The following is a 21,747-nucleotide window of genomic DNA, read 5'->3' as shown; positions in this document are numbered from 1 at the left end:
AGGACTGGATAATGTCCAGAAAGAGCTGCGAGGCTTGGGGTGTGCTAAAGGGGAAGTAGGAGGCACGCAAAGCCCTTAAGGCTGGGGTGCACTGAGTCACCCCATATGGAGCAGAGGTAGCTCAGCTCATACTGTATATTAGGGGATAAAAGGTAGCCTCCCTAATTGAACCAAATATCATCAAAGATGTGGTGGGTGAGGATTGAGGGTGCTGGATTTGCCTAACTGAGATGGGGGGCGGGGGGCGCTAGAGGGATCACAGCTACCCCTAGGCCCCACACCGTGACAAACTGAAATGTCTTAAGATTCTGTTTCAAAAGGTTACTACTTTGTGCAAACATAAAGAGCTACATTTCCTGCTTCTGAATCTAGACTGGACAAAGAGGAGAGGGATCCCCTCAGGAAGCCAGTTCTCAGTACCCATTTTTCTTCCCACCTAAATGCTGCTGTAATTTGCAATAGATCATGATAGATTCCCCAGGGAACTAGACCATCCATTGGCTGAGCATAGCTAGAATGCAGTGTACTAGCTACTCTTTCTTCCCTTGCTGAAATCCCTTGTGCTTTAGGAGTAAAGTCTGCTGAGTTTTAAGATTTCTGGGATTCCTTTATACTGGGAGATTCCCTAGCTAGGGTGAATATTCCCTCTGAATTGCCTGACTGACACAAGCAAAGAATAGAATTTGCCCCAAAGATCTGAGGATCAAAAAAGAAACAAATTACCAAAAAGCATTAAATGAATATCTAATTATCTCTTTTAAAACAATAAGTAATTCAACCCACCAATACCCCACTTCAAATTTAATTGGACAAATGCAGAAATTTGATAGTGTTTTAATTTTGACTGCAGAATATTCTGTAAACAACCACATTTTGCACAGTTTTATACTGTGAACAGTAAAGGAGCTAGTTATTTATGGTAATACACCTAAAAAAAAAATCTCAACAAATTCTGTATGTGGATATAATATTAACAGCGCAATTGGGTGGAATGCTATGTACAATTCATCTACTACATTTAACATCAACATTTATATGACTATACATATCTATGCAGAAGGGTTGCATGCAACATAACAATATTAACTTACATTTTCTTTTAAAGTTACATAAAATACAGTTAAAAAAGTTTCAATCATCACAGACTTCTATGAACACCAATGAGATACATGAAGAAACATGTATTAAAATCTTATTAAAACCAGCAAAAATGTTGACTGAGGTAAAGTTAAGAGTAAACAAGCATTTACCACATGACTGTGGGGATTATAAAGCTGTCCAAATCTTCAGGAAGAGAACAATGTTTCTATTTGTAACAGGCTGTTACTCCTTGATACTCTGAAGGAGTCTCAATAAATGAGACTCAATGACCTGTTGAACTAAAGTGGAGGAATCTGGTTAAGTAGTTCCCAATGATTTCCAAGTCACTGTCTGTGTAGTATTATACTGGCAGATACCAACTTGTATATTTTGATTAGATTATTGTAGGGGATATGAAGTAATGTCTCATGAACAGTTCATTATGTGGTGCTCTTATGTTAACTTGATAAATATGCTGACAGAAGGCCAATATGCAGAGACAGGGTATGAACACAGGCAGTTTATGGTCTACTACAGGGTGTTGAACTTATTTGCCCCTCCCTCTGGCTGGATCCAGACTGTGGGGCTTCTTGTGGGCTGGATCCACACCCTACTATCATAGCACAGCGGGCGGCAGCAGCAATAGCAAGAGACGTGTCTGGGAGCTGTGGGAGTTAATTCAGCCATTGCTCACCCAACCACCAAAGTGCATCCCCAAAAGGACTCCATATCCCAGAATTTGGTGATAGGCCTCACTCACCCCTGTTAATATAGTCCCCACCCCCTGGAATCCCAGCCGCTCCTGGAGCCCAGTGGGTCTGATGCGGGCCATACATCTGACACCCCTGCTCTACTGTAAATGTCAATGGCTTATTTTATGGCAGGGCATGAAGGTTTCTGGCTCACTAGATCTAGAGTAGGAGGAAAAGTCACATTTGGTAGGAAGCTCAGCAACAATTTCCTTGTTTAGCCTCCAAAGATTGAACCACCTGCATTTAATTCATTCATATAGTTATGAACTCCACCACAGGCCTGGAGGCTTGCAAAAGCCATACATGGCACTGTTTACAGTTCTTTGATTCAATTCATTATCTAAACCAGTGGTTCTTAACCTTTTTAAACTCCAAGGCAGCTCTCCATAGCAAATGTGAATTGAGTGGCACCCCTTTTCAAAAACTAAATTTGTTACAGGGTTTGAGGGGCTGGGCCATGGAGCGGGGCAGCCAGGGAGGGAGAGCCTGAGCCTGCCCATATTTCCTCACACTTTGCTTTATTTTATTATACTTTCTGTAGCACCCTTCAAAGGATCTCTTCAAAGGTGCCCTGTCATCCTGACTGGCAATCACTGGTCTAAACAGACAAAGATTTCACATGATTCAGAGGCTATATTTTGCCAGGAAGAACCAATGGAGAAAGCCTTTTTTTTTTTTTTTTTTTAAACTCTCCATACCACATTAGCAGGAGTGAAGGAATTGTCCACATGCATCAGAAAATGTTTATGGTTTCAGTTGAAATGCTATTTAGAATAATTCATAAAAGCTGACTTGAACTACATTTTAAGTCCAAGTTAATTGTCACTAGTGTGACAGTGGAGATCTTGCCTGGAAACTAAAGCAATGGAGTACCCCACCCTCAAAGAATGTTGGACCCAGGCTGAAAGTCTAAGTGATTTGGGAGATCTCCAAGGCAGCTTCAGCCAATAGGATCTTATGCACTACAGGACAGATTTTAAAACTTCTCCCCTGGCAAAACCCTTGAGAAAGCACAGGAAGTATCACTGTCAGCCCTCCTCTAGGAAAATTCCTGCCTACAGTACAGCTACAGCCATGTGGGCCTGCATGAGTCTACAAATTATATTCACCTGCAAACATGGATCAGGCTTGCTGATATTCTCTCACTATTGACCCGGGTTCATGAACTCCCTTCCCAGTGCCAGGCCTTGTAAGCATCTGTCTGGCTCTCTAATTTATGTTTTAAGATGCATATAATAGCACACGGTGTTACGCTTAATATTTTATTGGATTTTAAAAGCACAAGTCAAGCCAACAGTGTGCATTTGAAAAGGTAAAGGTTATTGGCTAATCTGTAATGAACAGAAAATAACATCCTAACAGACTCAGTGATCTGAAGGCCATTTGGGATAGCAACATTGTTTTGTAAACAAGGAGCAATAAAAGTAATCAAAGTGAAGTTGTCCTAAATACTCACCACTCCGATGGCCCAAAGCAACAGCTAAATCCATCGAATTGTAGCCAGAATCTGTCTCAATAGTTGGGTCGGCGCCATTTTCTATGTAAAACAGGCAGAAAATCAATTAAGTTATGTCAACAGTTAACAGAACCACATGAGCAGCAATTGGGTACTTAGGGGTTTCATAGCCTAAAGTTACTTTACCCAACAGGATTTTTACACACTTCACGTGGTTTCCATGCACAGCATACAGCAGAGGTGTGCCTCCATTCTGCAAGAGAGGGAAAATGTCTCATAATTCTTAGTAAAAGAACACTGAACAGTTCTATAAAAAATAAAAATAAAAATGTGTAAGTGTTGGTTGTGAGCCCTGGCTGATACAAAGTAGCTTGCATATATCTATGAGACTCTTGAGTACAAGTAATCATATGCAGGTCACCAGCATTTTCCTAACTCAAGTTCTATATGAATTTTATAGAACTCCCAGAGTAGTCCTGTGAAAAGTCCCCCCCTGAAATAAGAACTTCTGCACAGAAAAGAAGCCTCTCATGGTTCAGGCAGCACGACCAAGATCTGTGTTTGTAAATATTTCATGGCAGATGAAGAAAAGGGACCACTGTAATTTGGACTTCAGGGGATTTCCAGGGAAAGCCTGAAACTTAGCATTTCTCTGAAAGCCCTGGAAAACTGCAGTTTGGCTGGAAATGGCCTGAATCCATGTGGAGGGTGGAGAAAACAAAATGTAAGGAAAATAATAGTAATAAAAAAAAAACCAATCTTACCTGAGCTGCAGAGAAGAAAGGCAGCAGAGCCCTAGGAACACTGTGGAAGCCCCACTTGTTTCCAGGGGCAGCCTAGTACAGGCTGCCAGGGCTCAGTTGATTAGGTTGTTCGATTTCCCCATTTGGCTGGGAGTTTAAAAGTCCTGCCAGAGCAGAGCAGGTGAGTACTCCCTGTCCTAGGGACTGTGGGCATTGGCATCCTGGGTGCCTGATCCCACAGCCAGGCATGGGGTACAGGGTGCTCCCACTGCAGGGGCTTTCCCCCTCACCTAGCATGGCTCTTCCTAGCCTTGCTTTGTTTTGGGAGCATGGCTGCTCCATGCTCGCTTTCAATCATTAACATGGATTTTGCAGCAGTGGATTTTGCCTGAGGGTTGGCGTTCCATAAAAGTTAGCATTCAATAAAAGTTGTTTAATAAAGTTTGTTTTATTATGGTTTCATTAAGAATTTTAAGTGGTAAACTTGACTTAAAACGGTGAGCTTTACTTTCTTAAAACAGCTGAAGAACAGGCCCCTGGCCCTTGCACTGGGAAAAGCCTGGTACAGCCCTGGCCCCAGCCCAGTGGCAGCTGTCCCCCCCACCTTGGACGAGCCACGATTCCATCCTGTGCCTGCCCTACCCCAGCTGGGCAGCCCCAGCCCCACTCTCTCCCTCACCACGGGGGGGCCTTGATCTGCCCTCCCCCCTTCCCTCCCCCATGCCTTCCACCACAACAGACTTACCAGCTGCATGCAGCTCTCCAAGCTGCAGGGCTGTACTCCTCACTGCCTGTGCTGCGCTGCAGCTGTGTGCATGCGTGGGCATTTATCGGCTACATCTGGCCGATTTCTGATACAGTAATTTTTTTTAAAAATTGGTGCTGATCTGATTATAGTATTGGTGTACCTCTACTTTCTGTAATGGGGGCGCCAAAACTGGACACAGTACTCCACATTTGGTCTCAGCAGTGCAGAATACAGGGGTATAATTACTTCCATCCATCTGCTAGCAATGCTTCTACTAATGCAGCCCAGTATGCTGTTAGTTTTATTTATTCCATGATTTGGAGAAGGTCCTCAGTCTGCATGGCCCAGTTCTTCCTTGCTCCTATGGTAGTAGTGCAGTGTCTGTGCACCTGGCTATTCCTGCAACAGCAATGCCGTGGGACTGCTTCTGTTACTGAATTGCAGGCTCTGTGGGGGTGGGAGCACCATTCTGGTGCTCCTGCCAAGTTAGCACCTGGGGCCAGGTGCCTTTCTCAAGTTTTGCTCCTGTTTACTATAAAGAACAGTTTTCTGTAGCTAGAATTGCAGATAGTGAATATACTAGCCAGCTTTGAAAAGAACAAGCAACCCCACTCCCTATTTTAAGCACTGGGGTCCTCAGAACAACAGTCTTTGACTGTGCAAAGATTCACAGCCAATAAGTGAGACCAGGATTAAGCTCGCTTGCTTTTCCTCAAGACTTCCAGAATTTACTAAGAGGGCCTACAATGAGCTTTCACTACCCTTCCCATTAAGAGGTTTGTCACAGAGGCCTGGACAAACTTTCTCAGTCCTGCACAGCACAATCCTCCTGTTGTCCACACACAAAGCAGACTCCGAAATCTAAGGTATTTCTGAAGTTACCATAGTTCTAAATCTTGGAGCGAATTTCTTGACAGAGGCACACTAAGGTCATAGCACGTGAATTCTAGTCAGATACTTACCCAGTCATACTCATTCACATCAACTCCACAATCAAGCAGCATTTTGACAATATCCGTGTATCCCTTACTACAGGCCAATGACAGGGCACTCTCTCGCCCCTTCCCCAGAATTTGAGGGTCTGCACCCTGAAATTAAAAGAAACAGTGTTAATTGTGCATTCCCCACTCAGAAAATGTACCTTTTATTTCCCTAGCTCAGAATAATTAATATTGAGACTTTTACAGATGAACAAACATTTGTAAACTTATCAATATAAGAAGAACTAAGAAGTAGATGAAGAACTGTGAGGAAAAAACAGTATTTTCTCCTTACATTTTGAAGCAGAAATTCTACAACTGCTATCTGTCCATGAGCTGCAGCCCACATCAGGGGGGTAAATCCTTCTTCATCCTTATGGTTGATTACGTTTTCTGTTTAAAGGAAGGCATATAGTTCAATTACCTTCTTTACCACTGTGCTGTCTGTGCCACCAGAATATGTATTTTATCATCATTTTCATTATGACTAGCTGGGATTGTACATCTACTTTAAGATCCCTTTGGCTTGACATCTACACAGAAAATTTCATTAATTCACTAATTTATACAGAGAATAAAAGAAATTAAACCTGATAGTCTGTTGTGCTTTTTGCCTTCTTACAAATAAAGCTTTATTTCTGTAGTGAAAATCTGCAGGTCTTTTGTATATAATGTGGACTATGAGTATGTTTAGAAGGAAGGATCCACTGCTTAAAAAGTAATAAAAAAGTTTATTTTACATGTGTGATAATGCATTACACAATCTAAAAGTGTGCTATCCTAAGACAGCAAGCCATTCTGATCTCTTGAATAAATAACTTTTAGAGCCACCTGAATAGCATAAAAGTTCTGCAAATTCAGAGAGCTGAAAGATTTTTTTGTGGAAAGGGTTATGGGCAGATTCCTAGAGATGACAAATGGGTGAAAAAGAGCATTTTTTTGTGGATGGTTAGATGAGATGAGTGGGACTAACTTGTTCCTATTGGCTGTCTGTTTGCTGTTTTAAAAAAAAGAAGGTTTCATAGTTTCATAGGTGTTAGTGCTTGTAGTTTTTAGGTGCATCATTTTTACCAGAGGTGTACCGATACATTGGTCCCATATTGGATCAGCACCGATATAAGGACAATTGACGGTATCAGCCATTCTTTTTTTGGCTGATGTGGCCCAGTAGTGTGGCTGTTGAATGTGCAGCCGCAGCGCAGCAGGCAGGTGGCCAGGAGCACAGTCCAGCAGTGTGGAGAGCAGCCAGGTCTGGGTGGTAAGTCTGTGAGGGACGAGGCGTGGGGGGGGCGGGGTGCAGATTGAGGCCCCCGTGGCAAGGGACGGAGTAGGGCTGAGGCAGGGACAGGTGCTGCATAGCCAGGGCAGGTCACAGGACAAAGTTGCGAGCATCTTGTCCGGGGGTTTGGCTCCTGCTGCTGCACGCACTCCGGCAGGGCATGAGGGGTGTGTGCCCCCAGATCTGCATATGAGGCGAGGGACCAGATCTGCTGCAGGCTGGGACCAGGGCTGCACCAGACTCTTCCTGAGTAGGCGGAACTGGGATGGGGAGCTTTGGTGAATACTGGAGTGGCTACCAACCCCCTGGTAGCCCCCTTCCCAGTATCAGTACCACTGCTGCCTGCCAATGTTCACTCTAAGGTGTAGTGCTCCACGAGCATGCCGTTCAGTCTGTTCCCAAATTGGTTCCACCTCTCCCTTTTGGTATGTGCCACTTTGGTCCACCCCACAATTGGTTCCCCCCCACCCATGCTGCAGCTGGCAGGTAGGTGCCCATGAGTCCCCTGTTGTTTCGTGGCATGATTTTTTATTGTGGTATGTGCACAGCTTAGAGGGAATACTGCTGCCTGCCCCAAGCACAGTCTGGCCCAGCCCCAGCCGGGAAGACCCTGGCAGAGCCCCAGCCCCCAGTGGCAGCCCATGCTCAACCCATGTGCAAATCTGGGGGTGCACACCCTCTATGTCCTCCCAGGGTGAGTGCAGCAGCAGGAGTTGCCCCCTCCCTCCCAGATGAGTCGCTTGCAGCTCCCCTGTGCTCCGCCCCAGCTGTGCAGTCCCTGGCCCAGGCCCAGCCCCACTCCCTTCCTTCCCCCGGGGGCCTGAGTTTGCCCCCCCTGCCACACCCCTTCTCTTCCCCCAAAACAGACTTAGCAGATGGACCTGCATATTGACAACTGGACTGTTATCGGCTGATATGGCTTGTTAAAAATCAGCCATCAGTATCAGCCCCAAAAATCTATTGGTGCATCCCTAATTTTTACCATTATTCAGCTCTATGATTTCCATGATTTTGTTTACTCTGTCTTCCCTTGCCTTTTTATTTGCTTTAGTTGCATTTGATCATTTTACTACCATGAAAATAAATTTTAGACTTATATGTTCATGTATAATAAGAGCTTAGTTTGGTGTTTGGCAATGCTGGTTATAGCTACCCATGTGAGTCAGATTCAGATCAAAGACATTGAACCAAGCTTGTATGTTGTGTCGAGCCAGCCAGTCATTCTCAGATCTCTGTGATTAGTTAGAAGAAAGGATGCACAGTTGATTGGAAGCTATCTGTTAGTTTGGTTATTTTTCAGGATATTGCAATAACCATTGCAATGCGCCATTACACTGTAGGATTTTGTACTCTTCATGGATTTGGAATACTAGCCAGTGAGAACCTGGTTGAAACTACAATTGATTGCTGCACATGTTAACAGGTACATTAGAATTAAAGACATTTATTTGAGTGGGAACCGGTTTCAAACTAAAAATGAAATAAACACAAAGATGCTTTAACAGGGTGGATTTGATTTAAATCAAATATATTTAAATCACTGGTCAGGAAGCCTCAATTTAATCATTGTTTTCTACAAAAAGTGTATTCTTGTTGATATCCTTTATTCATTTAACTTCTTGAAACTTTACACTGTTAGAGAAAGGTAAGGGTTTGACTGTGTACACAAAATTGCAGAGAGACAAGAACGCTGATGAGCATGTAGTCAGGTCTGTCATCTCTCATCTCCATATACTGCTGTTAACAAGGATGTTATCTCTGGAGATACTTCTGGATTTGTATCACAGAGATGCTTAATGGGATCTTCTAGACCAGGTTTGTCTAACATATGGCCCATGGGCCGCCATGCGGCAAGCTGTTTTCTGAGGCCCAAGGTGCTGTGACGGGAAACTAAAGTAAACATTGTACTTTTGTTTCGGGGTGGGGAGGGGGGTGATGTGATGTGATACCACTTCCTGTGAGGTCTTTGAATATGGTTCACTGGCCCGCTGGGTGGTGATAAAAAGTTCATGATCTGGCCCCACATTCAGAAAAGGCTGGACGCCCCTGTTCTAGATCGAGCGCTGAGTCCCATTGGATAAAGCAGTTTTCTTTAATCTTTACTAATCACTAAAGAAGACTCTGGGACTCCCATAAGATTGGGCCCCTAATGTAGTCAATGGCCTGTTGTGACCTATTTATAAAACTTTTCTAAAAGGTCACATGAATATATTGTCTCAAATAGTATACAATTAAAAGTTATAATCCCTATTTCATGATGATATATTTGAGCTTTAACGTATCTTAAATTAAAACTATTTTTATATATGTTTGTTTTTTTAAAAGGCATCTTAAAAAAAGATTAAAAATACAGTTAAATTAAAAAATCTGATTTAAATAAAAAAATCATTTTTTTTAATAATTGATTTTTATCCACCCTGCTTTGATCATCTCCATACTGAGATGTGCAGGTTCTCATCCATCTTGCTTCTGTAGATTACTCCTCCTGTAAGGTTGTTAAGTCTTTGATGCATGCAACTCTCACGAACACTAATGGTTTTTGTTTACATCCAAGCTATAATGATGGTAGAACACACTGCTTGAAATGTACCATGGATCCAGAAAGAATAGATATCAGGAGTGAATGCGGTTTGTGACAGACTGGGGGTGTGAACTTTCTATGCAATAGATGCCTGCTAGTGAATATAAACATACTTTTACAAGGTTATAAATCCTCCACACAAAAAAGAAAGTTAAAAGTTCCTCAGACTCTCACCTTGTTCAATTCGTGTGGCCAAATATAACATTTCCCCCTGGGCAGCCAACTGGTGAACAGACAGAGCTGAAAAGAGAGCACAATAAATGAATTAACATTTATAAATAAACATAAAGCCTGGTCCTGTTCTAGCTGGAGTAACTAAGCTCCTACTGGCTTCCAGGTTTCATTTCATATTGATTTCAGCTTACTTTCAGAATTGGAAAAGCAGTCTTTAAAAGTGATTCTAACAAAGGGAATCATGTATCTTAATGGTTTTCCACCAAGTATCATAACATACTAGGACACCAAAAATACTTTCTCCTCTGGCTTGGAAACATTTTACTGTGATGTCCAGGTTACCATAAAATGGTTTTTTTCAGCTTCGCCTATAACTTAAAAGTCCCACTGCCTTTGAGAGATACTGCTTCAAGGACGTTTATCACATGAAAAGAAATACATTTTTGATAAACCAAAAACACAGTCTTTTTCATTTCTAAACTATTTTGCGTTTTCTCCTGCATTTTACTTAATTTTTAAGCTTTTCTCATTTTACTGAACTAACTTAATAGAGAGAGAGACCAACTGGCAATTGTTAGACATAAGCAATGCTTCCTCCTTTGCCTTTTGTAAATGCTTGCGCTTAAGATCAATGTACACTGACTGAACACCAACTTGTTCAATATCCAAAGTATTCCATGAAGGGTGCTACCCAGTGAAGTCAGTGGCAGGACTCCCATCTGCTACAGTGGGCACTGGACCAGGCCTTTAATAAGTTTACATAATATGACCTATTTTTCCAGTGGGGTGGAAAATGTTTCCATTTCTCAAAAAAAAAAAAAATGGGGGGGAAGAGTTACAACAAAGTGCTTGAATAACAGTAAATACATCTCAATCCTGAAATAGGGTCTATACAGGTGCAGCTCTGCCTGTTCGGAGCTCATTCTGAGATGGGGCCTGAAGGTGTTCTGGGGAAGTATCATATGGCCAGGTCTTATTCCACCTATTAGGCATCTATAGGCAAAATCCTATTTCACTCTACACACCTAAATAGTAGTTTTCAAGGCACATAATTGACAATTGTGGCACTTACACACAGTTTTCAATCCTACGCAGTGGCTCTGTACACATATACACTGAACAAGTGTAAGACACAAAATTCTATTGGTCAAAAGCCCAGGATTAGCAGGTGTTACATTGCACAGAGAGAGAGGCATCCCATATTTTAGCTGCAATAGCCGAGTGGTTAGGGCATTTTCATAGGAAATGGAAGACCTGGGTTTTAGGTCCCCCCCATCATAGATTTCATAGACATGAGATCATTGGGTCCAGCCCCCTGCCCAAGGGACAGGAAGTCAGCTGGGGTCGAAACACCTCAGCTAGGTAAGCATCCAAAAGGGATTTGGGATCATCCAGAAGGGAGTTTTTACAGCTGATCCCTGGAAGCCATTAAAGAGAGATATGTGCGACCTGGAAGATGTAAATGAACTAATGGGTGTGTGGCCCGGTAAGCTGGATACAACTATGAAAAGGAACATGTCCTGGGTTCTAGCCTGGTTCCTTGATCCCAGAAGGGTATACATTTCCCTGTGCTCCACATTCATTTTATCCAGGAACTGCAAGATGCAGTGGGAGCTCAGCTTCAAGAGGACTGGAAGAGAGGTTTAGCGAGTATCTGGCATGTGGTGCGCCTGTCACTTCATTCTGCTGGGAAGTCAGACAGTGTAACAGATTCAAACCCCCTCTCAGCACTGGCAAGAAGGTGATCTAGCAGCAAGGCTACCTGTTATCAGGGCTATAGCATGACAGGCTCTCATCCCAGTTTTTGACATAGTGGGAATTTTGACAATGTTTATCAGGTTCTGTGGGTGAATCTGATATCTTTTGTTAGACCAAGTTAAATAGCTGGAAAAAATTTTTTTTAGCAAGCTTTCGGGTTTAAAAACCCTTCGCCAGGCTGAGGAAGTCTCTGCAGTTGGTGTGTGCTCTTCCTGGATGGAATGAATAGTAAAGAAGCCAGAGACTGGGCTGGTATGCATGCAAGACAGGCAGTCAATGAAGATGTAAATATGCCCCCATAGGTAACTGGGTATTCTTATCTAGCCAATTACCTGTGGGGGCACATTTCTCACAAGAAAATCACTCTCCCTCCAATCTCTGTTCTAATCATCAAAGGGAACTTAAAAAACACTTTTCACAGACAAGCCTATGAACTTCACTTCAATCTCCTGGATACAAAAAAATCATGGACTAAATATAGACATTTGATTTATGACATTATAAACTGCCTGACATCTGACTCCCCAGGTACCTCTCCACTATTTACCTGCTACATTCATCCCCCTTCTCTCTTTCCACCCTCACCCAGCCTGCCTCTCACCCACTGACTCTTCAATTTACATCTTCACTGACTGCCTATCTTGCATGTATACCAGCCCAGCCTCTTGCTTCTTTACTGTTCATTTAATCCAGGAGGAGCACACACTGACTGAAGAGGCTTTTAAATGTTGGCATTTAATTTGGGTTTTATTAATCATGGAAAAATCAGAGCTCCTCCTGCCCCCTTCACTCACCAGGACATAGGTCCAGCTGCAGCTGTCCCTCCTGCCACTTTGTGGTGCTGAGCAGTGCTGATATGCTGCTGCCTTGCCCCACTTATGCCAGTGCCCCTTGCTCCCAACCCACAGCCCTGCCCCCCCAAGTATGCAAGGAAAGGGGTGGGTTGGTAGGAAAGGTGGGGAGGGGCCACAGGCAACACTATGGGGGGTGGCACAGCTGATGCAGGGGTGGGGCATGTGGCCCACCAGATTTCTGCACCCACAGTGGGTGTGTGGGGCTGCAGCCAGGCCGGAGCAGCTCCAAGCAGGAGCTGCCTCAGCGGTCCAGTGGGCAGGACCTGGCATGGGAAGCAGCACCATGGCCGCCAAACTGAGGTATGGCAGCAGTGGTGTGGAGTTGTGACCTCCACTGTTGCTGGGTGGGTAGGGGGCACCTCAGCATGGCAGCCACAGCACTGTGGAACTCCCTCTTATGCCAAATTCTGCCTGCTAGGCCACGGAGGCAGCTCCTGCCCAGAGGTGGTCCAGCTCAGCTGCAGCCCCACACCCCACTGTGGACACAGAAGTCTGCAGGGGGCAGTGTCACTCTGGCCCTCTCCCCAGGCAGTGTCTCCCAGCCACCCTGCCCAACTCCTGAGAGTACAGGCACCAGCCTCTCCTGCCCCCCCCCCCCAAACCTGCCTATTTCCCCAATGAAGAGGCAGGTGTCTCTGAGCAGACCCTACTGGTAACATCACAGAGCCAGGCTTATCAGCAGCACTGAGCACAACCCCAGCACCTGGACACCTTCCCCCAGTCTGGCAGGCACCCATCCCCCACCCCCCCCCGCCACCCCCCCAGCCCCCTGTGCAGTCCCCAAGCCCTGGCCCTCCAACCACAGCCCCCTAGACTTAGCTATATCCAGTTGCTGGGGCTGTTCCCACCACCCTCCCTGGCTGTATGCTGGCCACGTGTGTATATGTGCATGTGGTGCCACCTGCTTCCAACTGCCCTCCTGCTCCTGCCAGCCCCAAACAGGCTCCTTGCAGGCTGGAAGCTTGCAAGAGAAACCCACCGTTTCCCCTTTAAAGAGGAAAATCCAGTTTTCTACAGCCAACAGAAAACCTAGATCCCTGGTTACAACAATGAACTTTTAGGGTGCCTGTATACAAGCCTGTATAGTGCGTTGCAGCAGACTCGATTGATTGATTGTTTAATCAAGTCTGCTGGAGTGCAGTAACTATCCTGATGCAGCCAGCCTCTGCATCTCGTGTATCAGAGTTCCTGCACTTCAGAATGGTGCCAGGATTGCTTTAACTAAAGCTCGTTGACCAAGCTTTATATAAAAGCACCCCACCAACATTTTGGAGCGCAGCTCCAGGAGCGGCTCTAGTTAAAGCACTTCTACCCCACCCCACAAAGCACATGCGAAAATGCCCTTAGCGGTTATTGGTGACTGCCATTCACTAGGTTATTGTTTAGTTCCAGATTCTTTAAACATTATATTCAGAGCCGTCCCTAGGAGTATGCGGGCGTGGGCCATATAGATTTCATAGACATTAGAACTGGAAGGGACCTTGGAAGATTGAGTCCAGCCCCCTGCCCCAGGGGCAGGAAGTCAGCAGGGATCATAGGATCCCAGCAAGATAAACATCCAGATGTCTCTTGAAGGTGTTCAAAGTAGGTGCTTGAATCACCTCTGGCGGCAGTCTATTCCAAACCTTGGGGGCTTGGACAGTAAAGAAGTTCTTTCTTATGTCCAGCCTGAAAGTCATGCAGGAGTTTGTGAACATTCGACCTTGTCATCCCTTGGGCCGCTCTGGTGAACAGACATTCCCCCAGATCCTGGTAAGCACCCCTGGTAAACTTATAGGTGGCTACCAGATCACCCCTGAGCCTGTGCTTTTCCAGGCTGAAGTCCCTTGGCTCTCAGCCTCTCTTCATAAAATCTGTTTTCCTGACCTCTGATCATGCGCGTGGCTCTCCTGTGCACCCTCTCAAGCTTCTCCACATCCTTTTTGAACTGTGTAGCCCAAAACTGAATGCACTACTCCAGCTGTGGCCTCACCAAGGCTGAGTACAACAGGAGAATGATGTCTTGGGATTTGCCTGAGAAGCATCTGTGGATGCAAGCCAGTGTTTTGCTTGCTTTACTAGGAGCAGTATCACATTGAAGGCTTATATTTATCTTGTGGTCAATCATGACCCCCCAGTCCCTTTCGTCTGTAGTGCTAGCCAGCATAGCACTACCGAGCGTATAAGGATGCTGCAGGTTTTTCTTCCCAAGGTGGAGAACCTTGCATTTTTCGGTGTTAAACACCATCAGGTTCTCATCCACCCATTTCCTGAGCCTGTCAAGGTCAGCCTAGATCACCCTTCTGTCCTCAGGTGTGGAGGCTTTATCCCAGAATTTGGTGTCATCGGTGAACTTGACCAGTCCACTTCTGACTCCAATGTCCACATCATTAATGAAGACATTAAATAGTATAGACCCAAAGACAGAGCCTTGCTGGACCCCAGTGGTCACACGGCACCACAACTATTGACTTCTGTCCACCACCAACCTCTGGGTCCTAGTGCAGAGCCAATTCCCCATCCAGCGGATCATGGTGAGGCTGAGACTGCAGTTAGCCAGTTTTGCTAAGAGATGATCATGGGATAACAGATCAAAGGCTTTTTTAAAGTCAAGATATACAACATCAATCTCCTCTCCCTTGTTCAGGTGATAGGTCACCTGGTCAAAGAAGGAAATGAGATTGGTCAAGAAAGACCTACCCACAACAAACCCATGCTGGCTATCCCTTAGGATGTTGACTTTGGCCAGCCTGTTAAGAATGGCCTCTCTGACAATCTTTTCTAAGACCTTCCCTAGGATAGCGGTCAGGCTGATGGGCCTGTAGTTTGCTGGATCCACTTTCCTCCCTTTCTTGTAGATAGGCACCACATTGGCCTTCTTCCAACCATCAGGCACTTCACCAGAGCACCAGGAGTTATTGAAGATCCATGCCAGGGGCTGAGCTATGATGCTAGCCAGGTCCTTGAGTACCCTGGGGTGTAAACTATCAGGGCCGGCTGACTTGAAGGTGTCCAGCCTCTCAAGATGTTCCTTCACAAGGTCAGCATCGATGGGGAGGGTAAGGAATCTCCCTCACCCAGGCCTCCTTGTCCGCTAATGGGCTGGAGTGTCCCATGGGACTGGTGAAAGACTGACGCAAAGTACCCATTTAGCAAGTTGGCTTTTTCCTGGGCATTGGTTGTCAGTTGTCCCATCTACTTTAACAGGGGCCCAATGTTGCCCTGGCTTTTCCTCTTGCTCCCCACGTATCTAAAAAAGGACTTTTTATTATCTTTGATACTTGAAGCTAATTGGAGCTCTGTTGCAGCCTTGGCTTTCCTGGTTCGCTCCCTGCAGGTCCAGACTAGTGCAGAGTATTCCTCCTTGGAGGTGGATCAAATCCTCCATCCTTTTTAGGTCTTTCTTTTTAGACACAGGAGGTCCACTAGTTCCCTGGGGAGCCAAGGGGCCTGCTGTGCCCTTTTGCTGTCTTTCCTCGGAGATGGGATAGATTTTGCTTGCACATCCAGGATCGCTCCTTTGAGGAGCGACCACTCATCCTGAACTCCCCTCCCCTTTGGGTTGTGGCCCTTTAGGGCCTCCTTGACAAGCCTCCTGAGCTTGTCAAAGTCAGGTTTCCTGATGTCAAGGACTTCTGTATTGCTGACTGACTTGTCAGCTTTACGGCAGATGGTAAAGGTGATCAGCTCACGATCAGTCACCCAGCTTCCCTTTGATCATTAGGTCACTGATTAGGTCATTCCCCATTGCCAGGACCAGGTTGAGCAGTGCTTTACCTCTCATCGGCCCATTGACTTCTCATGTCAGAGATCATTCATGCTCGACAGAAAGCTTTGTGACCGCTCGGATTTAGCCGAGTGCTCTTCCCACAAGATGTCTGGGTAGTTGAAGTCTCCCATGACAACCATGCACTGGGGGTACGTGGCCTCAGCCAATTGCCTGACGAACTCCTAGTCAAGCTCTTGATCCTGGGCAGGAGGTCTGTAGTAGACTCCCACCATTGTGTCCCCTGTGCCATGTTCCCCATGGATTTTAACCCAGAGGGTCTCCAGTTGTCCATCGTGGGCACCAATGTCAGCTTGCAGGGACGCATAGTTTTCCTTGATGGAGAGCTACACCCCCGCTACTTTTGTCCACTCAATCACACTTGTACAGGGTACAGCCATCTATACCTGTGGCCCAGTCATGGGTGGAGTCCCACCAGGTCTCAGTTATTCCTATGACATCATAGTTATTTGCATTAAGCAGGAGGACAAGTTCCTTCTGTTTATTCCCCAAGCTCCTGGTATTTGTGCATAGGCAGGCAAGTGTCGCTTTGGCGGCTCTTGCCTTGCCCACATCTTGCTCCAGGGCTGGGGCAGGGGTAGGCTCCCTTAAGCCATATCAGCTTATGTGGGGGTGGCGAGCTGCTGAAGTGCGTAGCTTGCAGTGCGTGGCAGGGCCTGTACGCACCCCCCGTCTTCCCTCCCAGGGATGGACAAGGAATAGTCCTCTCCTATGTTGATATGAATGAGAAAATGTCGTTGCTGAACTTGCCAGTTTCAGTGATGTACGCTTGACATTTCTAATAAGAGTCTTTTGTAGGACAAAAATTATTAGCTTAAATTTTTTAAAGTTAATTCACATGATGCTTTCCCCTGAGTCTCTAAGCATCTCTCTCCCCATCCATTCTCCTGCTTATAACTTTCTAGAGTAGGGACTGGCTTGATATTTGTTTTTGTACAACATCTAGGACAACACTAATTAATTCAACCTGCTGAACTAAAATTGAAAAAAAAATTAACAGTTATTTTCAAATCAAATGCCTGCCTTAAGAGATTAAAAATAATAAGAAAAGTCTTCTGTGGTCTCCTTCAAATGGAAGGCTTAGAAGCCTTTCTGGAAAATACACTTTAGTCAAGTACAAATTACTGAGCTCACTCCAGGATGCTTCTAGTTTTAAGAATATGTGAATAGTCACAAAGAAAAATGTCAAAACCAATCTGACAAAGTTATTAATTTACAATTCATAAAATAATCATTTACTAAACCTCAGAGGAATACTTACAATTTACAAGCAGAGGTGTGGTGGAGACCTCATTTCCCCTATGCTTGTTAGTTAAGGTAGTTGATTGTTTTATGGGTGAAAAGTGTTTAGTTGTCGATGGAGTGTAGACATGTCTTACTTGAATTCCTGGGGAAGGGGAAGTATGGATGTTGCATTCGGCTAAGTCAAACAGAAAGAAAAAAAAAACAGTTTTAGTAGTTGTAAAAACACTAGAAGGAAAGCTGTTGATTTTAAGACAACCTAGGAGGCACTGAAGTAACAGAATATTTTAAACATGGATTAAATATTCTGTGATGTGAATCCCTTCTAGTATTTACTGTCTGAGCAGGAAAATAATGTAAGGCCATATTCATCCTCAGATCAGTGTTGTGCTACCTAATGCTGAGTATAGCCTAGATCATCTAAAGACAAATGAACCACAATGCACATTTTCTCTCTCACATCTAAGTAAGGTAAACAGTGGCTCTCAACCTTTTTTGTACCGGGACCCATTTGTAAACATCAATGGCCAGTTCTGAGGCAGTGCCCCTCAGTCCTGACCTGCTGCCATGAGGCCCCAGCCCCCTAGCGTGTGGGGCAGGAAGAACCCCAAGCAGCCCCTTACAGGCTGGAACTCTTGATAGCCTGCAAGAGAAAAGCTACAGTTTACCATGTTTTTCTCCTTCAAGGAGAATACACTTTAAAGCTTGTTTGCAATCCTTTCATATATTCTTGGGATCCACTTTTGGGTTGCAACCCACACGTTGACAAACACTGGTCTAGAGTTAACAATGTACGCGATTTCTTTGCTGGCAGTTTTGCCCTTGCTTTGGCAAAACTATACCTCCATTGTGAATGTCTCAGGAATGTTTTTCTAACAGGAATGGAGACCTTCCAAATTAAACTGCATACGCCACAACAGCTAGGCAACAGTTAGACTTCAAAAGGTCATTCTACATAGTATCTTTGCTAACCTTCCTACTTTCCCTCTGGGTAACAATAATGGAAGAATGCATACGTTCTTGCTGTACATGATATATGCATTACCACTTACAAGTTGAAGGAAATGGAAAAAAAGCAACTGCTTATGTGCAAGAAACTCACAGTAAAGTTAAGCATTAATGGCCAAATTGATTTGACATTCGTATGCCCTACCAATTAAATTATTTGAAATTACTGTGTGCAGTAATCCTGGATTCATACACTAAAGAACTCTGTGGCTGGAAATCTATGGGCGAAATTCAAGAGGGGAACTGATTAAAAAAAGTTTGACCATGGGGTAAAAGTAATTAAAACAAAATTATAATTTGCTTGTCAAATAAGTGCAGCTAAATGCCCCAAGCTGTTGGCTGAACTGCGGCCAAATAATAAGAGTTAAAGTAAAGAGAAAGCTGTACGACAGGGGCAGGCAATTATTTCGGGTGGAGGGCCGCTTACTGAGTTTTAACAAGCCATTGAAGGCTGCATGACAGGCAGCCAGGGCAGATAAATATTACTTTTCTAAATTTTTTAGGGGCCCCATGGGCCATATTTTGCCCACCCCTGCTGTAAGAGGTCTAAGCTTATATTCATTAAAGAACTAATTGACTCAGAACCATGACAAGATCAATCACTTGACGCTTCAAAATATTTTTAAAAAGTGAAAAGTAAGTTTACAGGTGAAACTATAAAGAGGAAACAGAAATAAGTTCCAATTTCTACAATTTGTTCGTGTGGGCAGCCAAACCTGCATAAATTTCTGCTATCTTCAATAGTAGTGTACATCTGTGTTAAAGTTTGCCTACAGGGAACAACTCAGAGGCTATGAACCATACTCACTTCTAGAAATAGGTGAAAGTGACCCAGTGAAGCAATCACAGCAATGTGCAGAATAACAGTGTCATATTGATAAAACAAGATCAAAGGGCCATTATCAATTATATAAACTATGTTATTGTATTATCAGTATTAGTGAAGGGGAAAGAACACTTAAAGCCCAGACATTAAAAAGGATATTGATCCCATGTGCTGCAAGGACACATGGGTCCCCTTAGGGCCGTGCTGCACAGTTTGAGACCACGCTAGCCAAAACGAGTACTGTATTTTCTCCAAAAATGTGAGAGGTTCAGTACCTTCATTTAGGACCATTCTCTGCCTGCTACTTTCACTCTTTAAAAATTACTTTATAATTTCTAAGAACTGTGGGGGGCAAACTCAGAGATAAATTATTTTTTCAGTAATAAACCATAGTTAGAGATGTAAGAAAAATGCTACGGAAATAAGTTGTAAAACATAATTGCTGACAGTATTACTGATAAAATACAGAAAGATGAAGGAAAGTATTTTTACAAGTCAGCTTTCACTGAGGATAGAGCCTGCGTTATGCACCCAATATGTCTGCTGTAATTAATGGGAGATTTGGGTGCATGAGGAATACATGAATGGAAACTACTTATATTTTTCTCCTTTCAAATGGAAAACAATAGTATAATCACCCTAAACCTTGGTTTTTAAATTTTAAAACAACTGGAATCACAGGAAACAAAAATTACATGCTCTACAGTCTTAGGGATAAGTGAAGAAAATACTGAAAAGAACAAATCCGAAAGGGGGAACATTTGTTGTCCAAGCACAGCAACTTGTACCATAAACTTAGTTCAACCTTTGAATAAGACAGAAGCCACTTCGAGGTCAGAGTTAACCTGGTCTTGAATATTTTTACTATCTTCTTCATTCAAAGACTTTACAAATCGAGAGCAGACGTTCATATCAAATCTATTGGGCAAAATAAATTTCATTCCCATGGCAACGCCCTGAGCTGGGCCTTCCTCTGGGTTAGAGTCAAGTTGGTGCTCTACTTTAATGTCTGGCATATGTGACAGACTGTAGCTGTTGGTACACTCTTCCACAATTAACTGGGCCCCAACATCTAGGCTTGCTGAAGATGCCATGATTTCCAGTCTTAGTTATGTAAAATGTTTCTTCATGGTTTCCAGTTGACAGTGGCTTTCCAATGAAAATACAAATGAACCAGCCAAGCTCTCTTTGAAGAGGTCTGGGTTTTAGAACAACCTACAATTGAACACAAAAAATTTTAGGTTTGTATACAATGTCATCATCTTAGGATAAAACTGAAGAAATGTATTAGTAATACATATTTTAAGCTACCTGCAACTATTTCACTAACCCCTCTGCCACCTTCCCCTGCAAAAAAACAACTCTCCCCATAATAAAGAACCTGCAAAATTGGGTAAAAGCTTTGGACCAAATTCTAAAATCTGCACACAGAGTCAGCTCAATCTCCATTAAAAAAAAAACAACTTCCCATTGAAGCCAATCCCAACTAAGGATTCAAGGTTAGATCCTTCTGTTTCTAAGGTAGCAGGCTGGTACAAAGAAATAAGACAGTAATCTTGCTAACAAGGCACAAATGACTTTGCTTTTTGCTATCACTAAGCCACTCCCAGCTACTATGATTAGAAAATGGTTAGAAAAAGCACTGAAAATGTGTCCTCTGACAACTCTAATCTGTTACTATAGTATTGAAACACCCTATACTTTCAGTAACACTGGTCTGCCTGTCTGGAAAGGATCCAATAGGCTTATAGCTCATGGACAGAGATATATCCCACATCAGCCACAAGGGACTCTGACCCTGACTGTGCAGTCCTGAGATAGATGTAGTCCTATCTACTGAGGAGACTAGATCTGAATTCAGTTATTACCAAGTTTTGTATTAATACAAGCCACCACCCCAGGAAGGACATTAATTTTCAAGCATTTGGCACCTTACAGAGTAAAGGACCCAGTAGAGTTGTTATGGGCAACATGGTATGAAAGGGACATTTCATCATACTTGGGAAAAACCCTTCTTCAGCTAATTTGCTCTAAAAGAATTGTCACTTATAGGGATTTGAATTGTTTCCAAGTATGCTATAACTGTTGCCTAATTCAAATTCCAGCTAAGTCAAAACCAGATATGAGTTCAGGACTCTGTTCTTGGAGAAGATTAAGTGTTTGACTGATGAGGAAAGGAAGAATGGCCTAGTACATGGGGTGGGGGGCAACATTGCGACAAGCATGCCACAAATTAGCCTCACTTCCTTGCGATTCCCAGGCTCCAGAGGCAGCATCTCAACTGCCCTCAGGTCTCCTCAGGGAGCAATCGATACTGGGGGTTGGGGGAAACGGGGTGGGCTCACCTAAGCCGCGCCGCTGTCAACACTCCTTCACTGATTAATGCTGGTAACCACCCCGCTCTCCTAACGTCACTTCCCTTTTTGGTTCCAGACTGGCTCGCGTGTGCCCCTCCCCCGTTACGCCACCACGGCCGCCGTTTCCCATTGGTCCTGCTGGC

At 44.1% G+C, this 21,747-nt stretch overlaps 1 protein-coding gene across 2 annotated transcripts; it reads right to left on the bottom strand.

The window, feature by feature from the left end:
* Positions 1-786: 786 nt before the first annotated feature.
* ANKRA2 (ankyrin repeat family A member 2) lies at positions 787-21,713 on the bottom strand. Of its 2 annotated transcripts, none has more exons than XM_090038122.1 (9): positions 21,491-21,610; positions 20,053-20,462; positions 17,433-17,591; positions 9,794-9,859; positions 6,055-6,152; positions 5,742-5,867; positions 3,475-3,541; positions 3,289-3,369; positions 787-1,379 (listed from the first exon to the last, which is right to left on the bottom strand). In XM_090038122.1, exons 2-9 carry the CDS (start codon positions 20,339-20,341, stop codon positions 1,324-1,326), a joined length of 942 nt encoding a protein of 313 aa, XP_089894248.1. In that variant the 5' UTR covers positions 20,342-20,462; positions 21,491-21,610; the 3' UTR covers positions 787-1,323. The 2 variants fall into 2 exon arrangements, with proteins under 2 accessions (XP_089894248.1, XP_089894247.1); XM_090038121.1 differs by having other exon boundaries at positions 788-1,379; positions 21,593-21,713.
* Between the last annotated feature and the right edge of the window lie 34 nt (positions 21,714-21,747).

Source organism: Crocodylus siamensis, chromosome 3 (assembly GCF_052110815.1).
Source record: "Crocodylus siamensis isolate JL-2025a chromosome 3, ASM5211081v1, whole genome shotgun sequence".
Lineage (NCBI taxonomy): Eukaryota > Metazoa > Chordata > Crocodylia > Crocodylidae > Crocodylus > Crocodylus siamensis.
The sequence above is the reverse complement of the archived record's forward strand: the minus strand, read 5'-3'. Positions and strand labels throughout refer to the sequence as shown.

Excerpts from the sequence above, each read along its gene's own strand:
- ANKRA2 (XM_090038121.1), bottom strand. The coding sequence starts at position 20,341 with ATGGCATCTTCAGCAAGCCTAGATGTTGGGGCCCAGTTAATTGTGGAA. Across the intron at positions 5,868-6,054 it reads TAGAATTTCTGCTTCAAAAT|GGTGCAGACCCTCAAATTCT; the intron begins GTAAGGAGAAAA and ends TTTTAATTTCAG. Across the intron at positions 3,370-3,474 it reads GTGTGTAAAAATCCTGTTGG|AAAATGGCGCCGACCCAACT; the intron begins GTAAAGTAACTT and ends TGTTTTACATAG.